General features: G+C 51.2%; 1 protein-coding gene across 1 annotated transcript; it reads left to right on the top strand.

Annotated features, from left to right (window-relative positions):
• Window positions 1-1,159: 1,159 nt before the first annotated feature.
• On the top strand, window positions 1,160-13,721 carry LOC144938150 (insulin-like growth factor-binding protein 5). The gene is made up of 4 exons (XM_078865881.1): window positions 1,160-2,191; window positions 7,622-7,836; window positions 11,952-12,071; window positions 13,516-13,721. The coding sequence occupies exons 1-4, from the start codon at window positions 1,705-1,707 to the stop codon at window positions 13,639-13,641; spliced, it is 948 nt and encodes a 315-aa protein (XP_078722007.1). The 5' UTR covers window positions 1,160-1,704; the 3' UTR covers window positions 13,642-13,721.
• The last annotated feature ends 277 nt before the right edge of the window (window positions 13,722-13,998 follow it).

The following is a 13,998-nucleotide window of genomic DNA, read 5'->3' as shown; positions in this document are numbered from 1 at the left end:
GAGTACCTGGTGCGGTGTGCAAACATCGACACTAGGGAGACAAAGGCGGTCGGGCGTGGTGCTGGCCACCCACCCCCTCGTGTGCCGTGCCGGCCTTTATAGGTGCTCTCCAAAAGCACTTGCCCCAACAATTTATACGTAGATTTTCGTTTTTTTGCATGCATGTCTACATGTGTTTGCAAGTTTCCACGTGTGCAAGTGTGCGTGCGTACGATTAGAACGCTGCGCTACGAACTCCGAGTTCGATTACCGCTCACGGCCAACACCAGTGACGATTATCTGAACCGGCTGTGGGCCTCCCCTAGGTCGACTCAGCCTCAAATGAGTACCTGGTGCGGTGTGTAAACATCGCCACCGGTATGGTGGTGGCCATCCATCATATGCGCTCGCTAACAGCACTCTCATCAACAGTCTCTTAAGGCTCTGCTCGGGAACTTTTATCTTTGTCTTGTTAAATGTATACGTGGAGCAATGGTGTAGCGGTTAGTGCACTGCGCTACAAAGAACCCTGGTGGGCCGACTTCCGACGTTCCCCACTCACGGCCAATAGCGGTGGTAAATATCTGAACCGGTCCTAGCTGGGCCTCTCTTAGGTCGACTCAGCCTTACATTAGTAACTGTCGCGGTTGCGCCAGCATCATTCCCCCGGGGTGACAAAGGCGGCCGCCGCAGCACCCCCATCGTGTGCCGTGCATGACTTCTTCTTCTTCTTAGGTGGCGCGCTCGAAGGCACTCAACAACCCGTCGAAAAACACCCCGCGTGCGTAGTAAGTGCGCAACACTGCGCGCGTTTCGCCATGGCGATGGCGAGCGGGGTGCGGGGTGTGTAAGAATCAGCGTGCGGGAGTACCGAGCAAGGACAAGTGAGCATAAAGGCTCGGGCCGTGGGTTCTGATCCAGGGCAAGGCGCGTCTTATTCATTCGGCGATGACAAAACCCACACTCGCCTGTGTGTGTGTGAGAGAGAGAGAGAGGGGGGGTCTGCATGGGGTTTCACTGTTAAACAGGCAACTGGGGTGGGTTGAGGCTTTGTGGGCTGTTGAGGTGATGTGTGAGGGAGGGAGAAAGAAAGAGGAGGCGGAGGAGGAGGAGGTTGGTTGTGGTGGTGGTGATGGGGGTTGTGGTGGTGGGAGGGAGGGAAGCAGTGTGGGGGAGGGGGGGTAAGTGGGAGGAGATAGAGTCTATAAGGAGCAGTTCTTGCAGACTTGCCTCTCAGTTGTGTCGCCCTCAACGTTCCCGTGCCTCTGTCGGAGAGGCCACTCCGAGCATTGCTGATCGCGTTATCATTAAGACTAACAACAGCAGCAGCGGTAGCAGTAGTAGTAGCATTGCTTTACAATAGCCCCCCAGTAGTCGATGCAGAGTTTGTAGAACAGTTAGCAGAGCAAATCAGTCAACCGCAACTCTCCGTATATAAATGTTAAACAGTAGAATTACATCATATGACAACCGTACCGTCCAACTTGTGCGCTTTAATACCAACGCAGAGCTCAACAAACCCAAATCAAAATTGAGAATAATCTGACCTAAATAAACCGACCAAGTGCAAAATAGCCTCATCAGTAACTGTCACTTAACAAACAAAAACCGAAAACCCCACGCGTATTAAAGCGACGCTATTTAATAGAAAGAGAAGCGGCAAGAGCAGCAGCAGGGGCAGCGGCAGCAGCAGCAGCAGGCGGCGTTGTGCGTAGTAGCTAAACAATGCTGCCCATGGGAGTCCCAATCACCTGGACTCGCATGGCACTGCTAGTCTTGTGCGCCATGGCCCCTAACCGAGCGGGCGGCCCCTGGGCTGCTACCGCCGCCGCCGCTGCTGCCACCTCGGCCGCCGGCGGTGGTGGCGGTGGTGGTGGTGGCGGTGGTGGCTCGGGGCTGGTTCACTGCGAGCCGTGCGACGAGAAAGCTCTCGCTCAGTGCGACCCGCCGCGGGGCTGCGAACTCGTGCGTGAGCCGGGCTGCGGCTGCTGCCGGACCTGCGCGCTGCTGGACGGGCAGGCGTGCGGCGTGTACACGGAGCGCTGCGGCTCGGGGCTGCATTGCTCGCCGCGACCCGGGGAGGAGAGGCCCCTCCAAGCGCTGCTCGAGGGCTCCGGGGTGTGCAGATCGCGCCAGCATCCCCATCATCACCACCACCACCACCATCAGCAGCAGCAGCAGCTGCAGCACTCGCCGCTGCAGTCGAACGCAGGTGGGTGGAGGAGGGCGGTGGGGTTGGTGGGTTCCGTAACGTGCGGGGAAAGAGTGAAATCCGATTGAATTCCGATGGGGGTTGGTGATTTGGTACGGTCATATATTCGAGATTCGGTCTCTGTGGATGTACGCATGCCTTTGTGTGTGCGTGTGTGTGTTGAACGATGCTAATCGGAGGTGCTGGGGAAGGACAACAAACTGAAGACAAAAGCAGTTCTAAAGAAATGAGTTTTCAATCGATATTATAAATAAAAAAACTCAACTCACCCACTAACTCACCCGCTCACGCTCATTCGCCCACCGAGCCACTCGCTCGCCCGCTCACTCACCAGCGCCTTCTCGTGTGGATTTGGGGCAGTGCCAAGTGACATGTTCCACGGCTTTGAGTGAGTCGCCCGAACCATGAGGTGTCCGCATTTGCTGTGGTTCGTGCCGAACAGGTTAACAGCTGCCCTTTTGTTTACGTGGAAGATGGAAGCCAGGCCAGTGTGGTGGTGGTGGGATCGCTGATGAGCTGTGGGTTGTGAAAGCCGGGCAATGTGGTGGTGGTCTACTCGCTGATGAGCCGTGTGTAGTCGGAGCCGGGCAGTGTGGTGGTGGTGGTGGGATCGCTGATCAGCTGTGTGGAGTGGAAGCCGGGCAGTGTGGTGGTGGTCGACTCGCTGATGAGCTGTGTGTTGTGATGTGTTTAACTTACGATACCATATCATGTGATGCGAGTGCTGTAATTCGGCGCGCGTTAACGCTTGCAGGGAAAAGCGTGTGGGTATTTGAGTGAATGATTCACGATTTGCGCACACGCTCTCTGTGTGTGTTTGTTTGTTTATTTGTGGAATATTCGCATAGCAGAGACAGCGAGCACTGACAGTACAGACGAGGCCTCGCTGTCGAGATTAGATACGACAACACGAGAGAGAGACGATCCAGGCGAGACTGGACGACACAGTGGAAGCGCGTGTCGTTCAGAGTATTTGGCTGCTACGTTTGAAGCTTTCGTGACTGCAGGAATCCATACTCTTTGGTTTTTTCGGTGAAGTCACGTAGTTAGAAATAAGATCAAACAAATCACGACGTTTCGATCGCAACACAAGCGGTCGTCATCAGCCACAGGCGGTCGTCATCAGGCGTGTGTTGCGATCAAAACGTCGGGATTTGTTTTGTTTTATTTCTAGCTACGTGACTTTACCGAAAGAACCAAAAGCTATGGCTGCTATACACTTCCACATTAATAACCCACTTTCTTTGAGCTATCATTTGTGGCCAGATCGCTTCTGAAAACGAGCTATGCAGTATATATATAGAGAGAGCTCAGTGGGCCTTACCTGAAAAGTTTACAAGTATAACCCGTAAAAACAAAGTTTTTCACTATAAATCCTTTATATGCGTGGCGGCTAGAGTCTTCTCGTCCTCTGGCTTGAGATGGCTGCTACCTATGGGTCAGATTATTGTCTGCCAGTATTAAGCAATTGGTAATTAAATATTTAATTTGTTTTCCCTAAACAGTGTAAAATTTTTTGAATTTTTTTTCACGAACATTAATTGTCTCGCACAACGAGTCTGTGTGGAAAATGTCAGCTCGATTGGATCACGGGAAGTGGGTTAAAAAACGACCGAAAGATGTGCACGGTCGTAAGCAAGCAAGCACGCACGCAAGCAAGCACGCAAGCAAGCAAGCATGCGAACTTAATATAAAGGATTTAAAAATAGTTGTTTTTGGGTTTTCAAGTGAAACAGCACGAGACAGACAGAACAAAAGAGGCAGCGCAGACGAGACCAGTGCAGACGAGGCACAGCACGCATGGAACAGCACAAACCAGACAGTGCCAGCCAAGACGGAACATTCGAGTCAGGCAGTACAACATGAGCCGGGCAGTAGAGTACTAATGCGGACGGTGCAGATAACGCCGTACAAACAAGAGAACGTTGATTTTTGTTTCAATGCAATCAGTGATCTCGAATCGTGCCAGTTCATCAGTGCCGCGGTGGGTATATGAACGTGACGTGCTTGTTAATGAATGTCGATGCCGCTCGATGTTGTCGCCGTCTGTGACGGTGATTGCTTCGTTGTCAGGGCTGGCTCAGAGGAAGACACAACACAAGAGACAAACAGCTGCTGTTGTCTAGTAGATGCACACCTGTTGCGATACGCCCTAAGTGTCCCCCACGCAGAGGCAGGCGCGTGTTAATGCGACGAAAGACGTTGCAGCCACGATGACGTACGTCACGATGACGTACGTCATCGTGGCGCTCTCGTGACGTCACTTGCCATGTGTATGTATGTTGAACTTCTCTCGCACCGTGCGGAGCCAACCGTGCTAATCGTGTGTTGATAGATCGGCGAAGGGTGTCGCTAAGGTTGCTGCGATGGAGTGCCTTAATGTACGTTTCGCTTACCTATCCCCTGTTACCGAAACTGCCATGTTGTAACGGTTAGCAGCGGCACACACCGACACTGCGTTTGCAATCACCAGGTTCGCCGGTTCGACTACATCTCCCCGTTCGCGACACTTGAAACGATTGGGAAATTTTCAGAAATCCCCGCCTCTGTCCACCCAACGGTGCACAGTAAATGGGCATCACCACAAGATGAGTCAATCGGCAGGCGGCGCGTGGTGTGTGTACTCCCACTTCCTCCAAAGACGTATGGCCAGAGTGAAGAATCAGGCCACAATACTTCCGCGAGGAGGCCTCTAGAGCAGTGCTCTTCACTCATTTTCAGAGGGTGGTGGCGGGGGGGGGGCACTTTTGCCGATAAGACATCATCAGTGTGAGGGCCGCCACACATTTGCAACCATTGGGATTGGACAGCAGCTCACCACGTGGTGTGTATTGTCAGGGGCCCGCACGTCAAGGGCCGCACTGAAGGCCGCCAGGAATCGCCAGTGGCCCGCGGGCCTTGCAAAGAAGAACGCCAATCTAGAACTTTCTCTCACAGAGGGCCCTTCTGCCAGAAGTGGCTTCGGCAAGACACTGCAGGGCCACAAAGTTCACTTTATTAACCCAAGGTTCACACTCATATCTGGACGTCTCAGGACACAGGCTCCCAGTGTAGTTATCTGCAAGGGCCCATGATGTTTTGGGTTGCATTGAAGAAGGTAGATGCGCCAATCCAGGTTCACTGTCGACTCAATAAAGCAATTATCGTTTTTCTTTTTTGTAAGATGTCAGCTTGGATCGACTGGGCCCTGCCACAAATGTGAAATTGCCACCGATGACTCAGGGCTGGCAGGGGAGATGAGGATCGGCGAAAGTTCGTTTGAGCAGGGATAGACTTTTTTATTTTTTGGAAGTGTATCAAGTCAAGGGAGTGCATGGCATCATGAACTGCGACATTAAAGCGAACGCACTTGAGAGCCCCACTGGCAAATTCGTCGATACAAAAGTCAAGCCGAATAAGATATCCCCCGCCCCCCGCATCAATAGATAACTACTCGATTTACTTTTGAGATTACTTTTCCTCCACGGAATTGGCCGCCCGCCAATTAAAACACGTCAAAGTGTCTCCTTCCTCAATACGAGCATGGGACGGCACACGTCATCGGTGCTGGCACAAAGCCAGCCCTGTAGAATACAACACATTCCCACGGCGCCGACCTGCTTCTCTATAGGATGACTCCAGTGGGGCTCGTCACAAAGTTAGAGCAATTTTTTTCTTGACCCCAAGAAGGACGATGGGGACGAGTCATCATCGTCATCCCCTCTGAAACCTGGCACGCTCCTAAAAAAATGTACGCTGAGAGCCCCTTACCACAGCGCCACCTGGCTGGATCGTGCCGATATCCAGCAATAAACCTGACACCCGTACAGCCTCTTTGGCAGTCCACCCCTGGGACAGGGATCGTGAGCACGTTTGACCATACTTCACCACGCTGGTCAGTGCGCGCTCGTCACCCATCTAAGCGCGCACCAGGCTCGAATCCCGCTTAGCTTGCGAGGCGCGGCGAGACCGGGCGCATCCCGGGTGGCTTAGTCGCAGGGAATTGACCCCAGAAGGAGACGCGTGAAGACGACCTTCGCGACACGCATCAGGACGCGCGGCTCTCGCTCACACGCACAAAGGCAAAGATCCCCCGTGTAGCCTTTAACAGACTGTAGGGTGGCAAGTGCTGTTAGCGAGCACCTATGAAGGCCGGCACGGCACACGAGTGGGTGGGTGGCCAACACCACGCCCGGCCGCCTTTGTCTCCCCAGCGACGATGTTTGCACACCGCACCAGGTACTCATTTGAGGCTGAGTCGACCTAGGGGGAGGCCCAGGACCGGTTCAGATTTTCGTCACCGGTGTTGGCCGTGAGCGGGAATCGAACCCGGGTCGCCAGGTTCGTAGCGCAGCGTAGCGCTAACCGCTACAACTGACGCTCCCCTTACAGACGCACACACACACACACAGACACACACACACACACAGACACACACACACACAGACACACACACACACAGACACACACACACACAGACACACACACACACAGACACACACACAGACACACACACACACACAGACACACACACACACAGACACACACACACACACCGCGGGCAGGTGGCAAAACCCGGCCAAGGAGTAAACACCGAACCCCATTCGGCGGGCTTCAGTTTAAACCCGCCGGGGTGTTAAGGGCAATCACAACAAGCCCCTTTTGGAAGAAAAAAAAAGGTTCCGCTTACGCACAGCTTGCCGGCGCTCTCGGTGCGCGCGGGTTCACGCTGCTCGGCTGCTCTTTGCGCGTAACAGAATGCGCAATTGATGACACAGCCGTTGTGTTACAACAGCGAGCCCCCGGTAACCTTTGCACGGTCCCAGCGACGTGAAAGCATCCTTGCTATGAAGCGAATGCGACACTCTGCTGCGCCCTCTGCTCAGGCGGAGTAGGGGAGTGCCTTTGTGAGAAAAGTGATCGACTGCGACGATGATTCCGAGCCGTTTCTTTTTTTGTTCATCCGCTCTGTGTTTTTATTTGCTTTGCTTGGCATGTGAGTGAGACTCCGGCGTGTCGCATTAATGCGCTGCTATGGGGAACTGGAGTGGTTGGCACCGTGGCTAGGGCTGAATCATCCGCACTATTCCCGTCTGCTATGTGGATCGCTTCGCGTCGTGAGTGCGGTGGCCCCGAGGAAGCCTGGTCAGGGGGCCTCACCGTCGCCCACCGTCTCTGCATGGCAGTCAAAATGGGCACCACTTTGTTCGAAACCATCAGTGGCTACCCTACACAGAGACTCGCACGGCCATAGAGTTGTGGGGGGCACGAAGACATAATTGCCCCCCCACCCCACCGTGCCTCCCCTCTGCACACTCATTTTGAGCAGAGAGATTGCTCAACGTTGAACTCACCCCCAAAACATGAATAATAGGAACAACAACAGAGCTCTGTGATAGTAACGACAATCATAATTACTTCATTACCGACGCTCTCACCCCCTCCCCGCAGACGCTGGCGACACGAGGGACGATCCCTCCCCCGCCGGGCAAGCGGAGGAGGCCCCCGCCGGCGAACCCGCGGATTCCCCCGTCGTCCAGCCAGGGCCCAGCCGCCAGCGCCCGGCGCACAGTCACCACCGCTCGAAGAAGGAGCGCTACCGCGTGCTGGCGGAGAACACGGCCATGAACGTGCACTCGGCCGAGGCGAAGCAGGACACCGAATACGTGAGCGTGGCGGGGATTCGGGGGGGTTTCGGGTGGGAAGGTGTGGAATATTCTAGATTTGAAGCTTTCGTGACTGCAAGGATTCATACTCTTAGGTTTTTTCGGTAGAGTCACGTAGGGAAAAATAAATAAATAATAGTGAATTATTATACAAATAAATAATAAAAATGAACATGCATAAAAATAATATAAATAATAATAGAAATAAAATAAAAATAAATCACTTGATACAGTAAATCTAGCTGTGACGGTCCCACCTGATGACGGAGACTTGTGTTGCCTCCGAAACGTCGTGATTTTTTATTTTATTTCTATGGATTTTATTATTTATTATTTATTTTCATTATTTATGTATTTTTACCTACGTGACTTTACCAAAAAAACCTAAGAGTAAGGTGTGGAAGGTTGTGCGTGCAACGAAAATCCACAAGGACGAGCGTGTCCGCGCTCGTGCATTGCGCGTCGCCTCGTCGTCACATTGGGGTCGTGATGACGCCACTCTCACGTGACGTGGATCGGTGTCCCGATACGAGTAGTTGGCTGCTGTAAATGTCCACCTGATAAGCCACTTCGTTGAGCTATCATTTGTGGCCAGGTCGCTTCTGAAAAAGAACTATATAGCCCAGTGGGCCTTACCTGGTCAAATAAAAAATAAAGTTTAATAGTTTATAGTTACGATAGCCCCTGTTGATCACTCACTGAGTGATACTCGTGTTGTTAGCGCTGGGGATATGAAGCCTTAACTGGATGTGGTGACATCTATCAAGTAACTACTATAGTGTTCACGCACGCAACTTTACAATTCCGGGTATCACGGTCAAACTGCAATGTCAGCTCAATCGTTTCAGGCTCTTGACCCGACTTGTGCTCCTCACTCCCTTTAACATTGTGTTTCCCTGTCGACCTCCAGCAAAAAGCCCTTTGCCTCCCCCTTCATTCCCTGTGCTGCTCTACTCCGGAACTCATTCCCCTCCTCGTTCCTCCCACCACCTGATTACAACTTGCAGTGTTTAAGTCGCCCGTCGTTCGGTCACCGCTTTGTGATCCGCGTCCCAGTGAGTTCCTACTCAAGAGCGATAAGAGGATGCTCATTTGCTGATTCCAGCCCTGAGCTGAATAGTGGAAAGTCCACATTGCCATGGCGAGGCAAGTGTATCCATAGGACAACCACTGTTGACCTTCCAACACGGATGACACAGTCAAATTAACATTCTCCCGGATCGCACGGGGTGGCGCTACTTTGTCAGCAACTCGAACCAAGTGTCGAAACTTCAACATTCCAATGGCATGGCCCAGACATTCCGTGACTCTCACGAGCACCGCCGACTTCCCGCAAAATCGGTACTCGCTTTAACGGCCACCGAGAGGGTTGATTGGTCGCCGGCGGTGTGGCCCAAGCGAGATTTCAATTTGCAACCAAACAAAGACGGCACGAGTGTCACGCACAGGCGATGCAAAACCCCAGCACCGCAAAGGTCAGGAGAAGAAATGCGCACGCGCTAAGTGTAATGGGATGCATGCATAAAAATACACCCAGGGGGCTATGGGGAGTTGCTGCGATGCGCTGGGGTACGGTTCCTACCCTTGTTGGTCTCTCTCCAGTCTGACCGACGGCGGCAGTGAGGGCACCTACCCCGTGCGTGTTCCACGCGGCATTGATGAAGATTACGAGAAAAATGATTTTTAGTTTTTTGCCGAGTCATCGTTATCAATTTGGCCGGCTGGTGCTGTGCTTGGAGCGTCCGACTGACAGTTGGAATGTTGCGAGTTCCAATCCCAGTCGTGATGGGTGGTGGCTCAAAACCCATCATAGTATATATTTTATTATTATATTGACCTGTGAGGTATGATGGGTTTAGTAGTATACATTTGATCATGCAGTGCACATTGTATTGACCTGTGATGTATGAATAGTACTTAGCTGTTTGCAAATGGACTGGCCCCCAACCATAGGAATGTGGCATTTACATCACTGGCTTGGCATCACCAATGTACAGGGTGGTCGTGATGTTTTGTGACCCCCATTTGATTCTCTAAAACTTAATATTTTTTTAAGTAAGGTTTATTTAAAACAGAAAAGGATGTGCAAATGGAAAAACATGTTAGGGATTAATTCACTTGGGTGTGCCGAGACATCTGGACCACCCTGGAGAGTTGTATCATCCCACGCTCATTTCAGCTGGAAGATACTTTCAACAATCTTAATCATTAAAGTGAATGCTCATCAAATTCTGGATTTGGGATGAGGCGTCACAAGTACAGGGATGCAGGCACGGTGTAATTGTTAGCACGCACAGGGCTTTCAATCCAGAGGTCGTCGGGCAGATTCGACGATCTCCGGACTCGGCAGTTGAAGCAATGTGGCAAGTTTCTTAAAATGACTCAGTGAATCCATCGGCAGGCTGCGTGTGGTGGGGTAAAACGTGGGTACTCACACCTCTTCCATGACGTTTGGCGAGCATGGAAGAGTAGGCTAAGTACCGTCTGGAAGGGGCTATCTAAGACTCATTCCAGCAGATGCCCTCTCTCAAGCAGTGGCATGAGCCATACATGGTAGGGCTGCACATTTACCATTTGCCATCATTCAGTGACCGACCGTTGTGGATTTCGCTCGTTCAGATTTACAGGCTGTGAGAATTGAAAGCGACATTTCCCTGTTTTGGATATTTTTTTTTTACCAATTCCTGAATGGGCATTTTTCTTTTGCACGTGGGGAAAATAAAACTGGAGTACTCACATAAAACCTACACCTGCAAGTGACCAATAGAGATAGATCAACAACCCGCTTGCTGTACTGCATCTTGCAGGCACATGTTCGTCTACCAAACAGGCGAATTTTTCCAAGCAGCCACAATACTTCAGTGTGCAGCCACCTAAATTATCGGGAGTGTTGGCCAACACCAGATGCACACATTATGTGTATCACAAGTGGTGGGTGAAAACAAATCTTGAAATGCCCAGAGAAAACCTACACATTAGAGGAGATAGCACTCACTTCATGTGACAGTTGCCCGTCGGAACAGGAGTCTCCCAGCATCTGATGGTCTCTCTGCGATCCACCAAACCCGCATGACTCTTGCAAAACCGAACACCAAAAAATGATTCGGCATTTAAAATAACTTTAAACAGTTGTAGCTGACCAGCGCCATCTTCAGTTAATGTTGCAAAAGGGGACAGTGTGTACATTGAAAGACAATTGCAAGGTCAAAAGGATCATTTACGGCCCTTCATCAAGTCACCACTCGACGGAAGCCTCCCCACGCGGTGTTAGTCATGGGGGGGTTGGTTGACCATACTTCACCACGCTGGTTTGGTGTCTGTTGGTGAAGGGGGGGGGGGTGATGGCGGTTGGGGCAGGACCAATTTGGTTATCACTACTCACAGAGTGATAAACAGCTGCTGCCTTAACGCCTTTGAAGGAGGAACGGACGAGACATCCACTCTGCGTCTGAACAGACAATCGAGTGGATAGCAAATCTAAAGTTGCATCTTTAATCTCCTGTAATGGATCCATACGTTAGGAAGACGGGATGAACCTAATTTCGTCAGGTTCATCACGTAGTGCGCTAACCACCGCGCCACCGCTCCACCAAAATAACATAGGCTTATTGATTTGCAGAGTAACGTACTTTATTAATCTGTATACTTTTGAAAAAATGTACATACATAGGCAAAGGTACAGGTCCTGCAATATCTTGCTCACGCCGCTGCTGGCGAAAGGGCCTCCACTAAAGAGGATGGTTTGGCCTCCTCTTCCATGCCGAATATAGATGTGCATATGTGTGTGTGTATATATATACACGTTTTAAAACACATCAAGCGGGACGTTTATTTTAAAATGTGAGTCAACCGCTCTCTCAACAGTTGAGAGAGCGGCCTCTGTTAGTGTACTTGGCATTACCAACGGCAGGTACGCCCATCCTGTACTGAGACTTTGCATTCGGTGTGTGATCAGAGTACCCTCGGCATGTACCGTCTGATCACTTTATCTTATTCTTCCGAACGCTTTGCTCGTTAGAGGTCACGTCGCAAACCGCCGCGCGCTGAGAAACGGCGATGCTCGCAAGACGCAAACGGCCGCGCGGTCACTTTGCCACGTGAACACGCTCTTGCAGGGCCCGTGCAAAAGAAGGATGGAAGGCGTCATCAAGCTGTTTAAAGAAACGACTTTGCTCAACCCCAAAGGCATCTACATCCCGAACTGCGACCGCAAGGGCTTTTACAAAAGAAAGCAGGTAACTTGACGAGGAGACCCTTCCCCTGGGAGCAGGGGGGCTCACGTGTTGCCTCTTGCGTTGAACTGTTGTTTAAAAGTCGACACCAAAGAAGGCCTCGCTGAGTTTTTGATGGAGGGTTGGTTCCGTGTTGAATGTTTAGACACGGTCGGCAGCAGCAGAGCAGCATCGGCAGCAGCGGCATCATCACCTTGAGCAGCATCACCTTGGTCATCGACTTATCATCATCACCATCATCAGCATCGCCTTAATCATTGACTTATCATTATCAGAAGTAGTAGCTGCATGGCCCTCTTTAGCAGCAGCAACATCATCATTAGCAGCAGGTTCAGCGACACAATTAGCATCATCACCCACCCTCAGCTATTCCCAGCTATGCACATATAAATATAATTCTACATATCAATAGAAATATATTTAGCCCATCGGCTTATTGGCTTTCCAGACCAATATTATCGAGCGGCATTTGTTTAAGCGCCTGGGTCTTATTTACCCATAAACACTGATTCATCATGTATGTGTGTATGTTGAAGGTCTTTCGAAACGTACGTAGCCAACCGAGCCAATCGGAGGTGCGGTGGAAGGACATGAAACTAAACACCTTCCTATCAGCCGCCAGTGGCTGATAGCGCCTGAATGTATCAAGGAGCGCGGCGCTACGGCAAACGTTGGCGCCAGTTCCCACCTCGACATAGTTTCTCTGAGTCGTCTCGCTGTTCAGGAGCGAGCGGATACTGTGCGGGGCTTTACAAGTTGAAGAACAAAAAGCTCTACGTGATTTCACCTCCTTTGCCAGTACCAAAATATAAGAATAGGGTTTTTCCCCTTTTTTCTGGCAACAAAACTGAAACCTTTTCTTTTACAAGGAATCATGTCTGCATTAACCACAATACTTGTGGTCAGAATGCAAACAAAAAACGTAGTCTGATAATATATGCATTGTCCTTGAAACGGATTGGTCCACACCAGAGACAGCTTTCTTTTCAAGCCTCGTCTGAAACGGTGCTAGACCAGAGGACGCCAAAAGGCGTACAGCCCAAAGACAATGCACTATCAGAGTAATGAGAGCTCGGGGTAAGCATCTACATCATGGGATCTCCTTTGCCAGTACCAAAATATAAGAAAATTATCAGTGTGCTTTTTGTTTGCATTCTGACCACAAGTATTGTGGTTAATGTAGACATGATTCCTCGTAAAAAAAAGTTTCAGTTTTGTTGCCAGAAAAAAAGCTGCCCAAGAGCACGCCGCGTGCAGTGCACAACAACAACAAAAATCCTCGATTCAACCGACCGATTCGTCTTCGTCGAACAAAAACATTCCAAATCAATGAACAAACGAGCAATCAAAGGGGAGAATGAGTGAGCGGGTACGGTTGCTTTAATTCCTCACGATCTCACCACCCACCCCACCCCCCACCGTCTGTCTGCTCGGTGCCCGCGTGCAGTGCAACCCGTCAAAGGGCCGCAAGCGAGGCCTCTGCTGGTGCGTCGACCGCTACGGTGCCCACATCCCGGGCTCGGAGCACGTGGGCGGCAGCCAGAAATGCCTGGGCGTCGTCGAGAGGGACTGAAGAGAAGGAGTGAGGATGAGGAGGAGGTGACGATGACAACGGCGGTGGTGGCAGTGGTGGTGGTGGTTGTTGTGAAAGTCTTCGGGGGGGGGGGGGGTGGGAGGGGGCACACGCAAGGACAGTTGTTCAAATGTAGAGAGCAGTAGAGACTGAGGGGCCGGTTTTGGGCGATTGAGCCTCGAATGAAAATAATGGTTCAGCTTCACACAGGCGCCCTCGACCGCACGATACTTTGGTGTCAGCAGGTGCATTTTGGCTTGACTTTTGTTGACTCTTTTATTTCCTTGCAGCAGCATTGCCTTCACACCCCTCTCTCTCTCTCTCTTTTGCTGGAGTCGATCAGCTCTACATTTGGTG

Source organism: Lampetra fluviatilis, chromosome 21 (assembly GCF_964198595.1).
Source record: "Lampetra fluviatilis chromosome 21, kcLamFluv1.1, whole genome shotgun sequence".
Lineage (NCBI taxonomy): Eukaryota > Metazoa > Chordata > Hyperoartia > Petromyzontiformes > Petromyzontidae > Lampetra > Lampetra fluviatilis.
The sequence above is the reverse complement of the archived record's forward strand: the minus strand, read 5'-3'. Positions and strand labels throughout refer to the sequence as shown.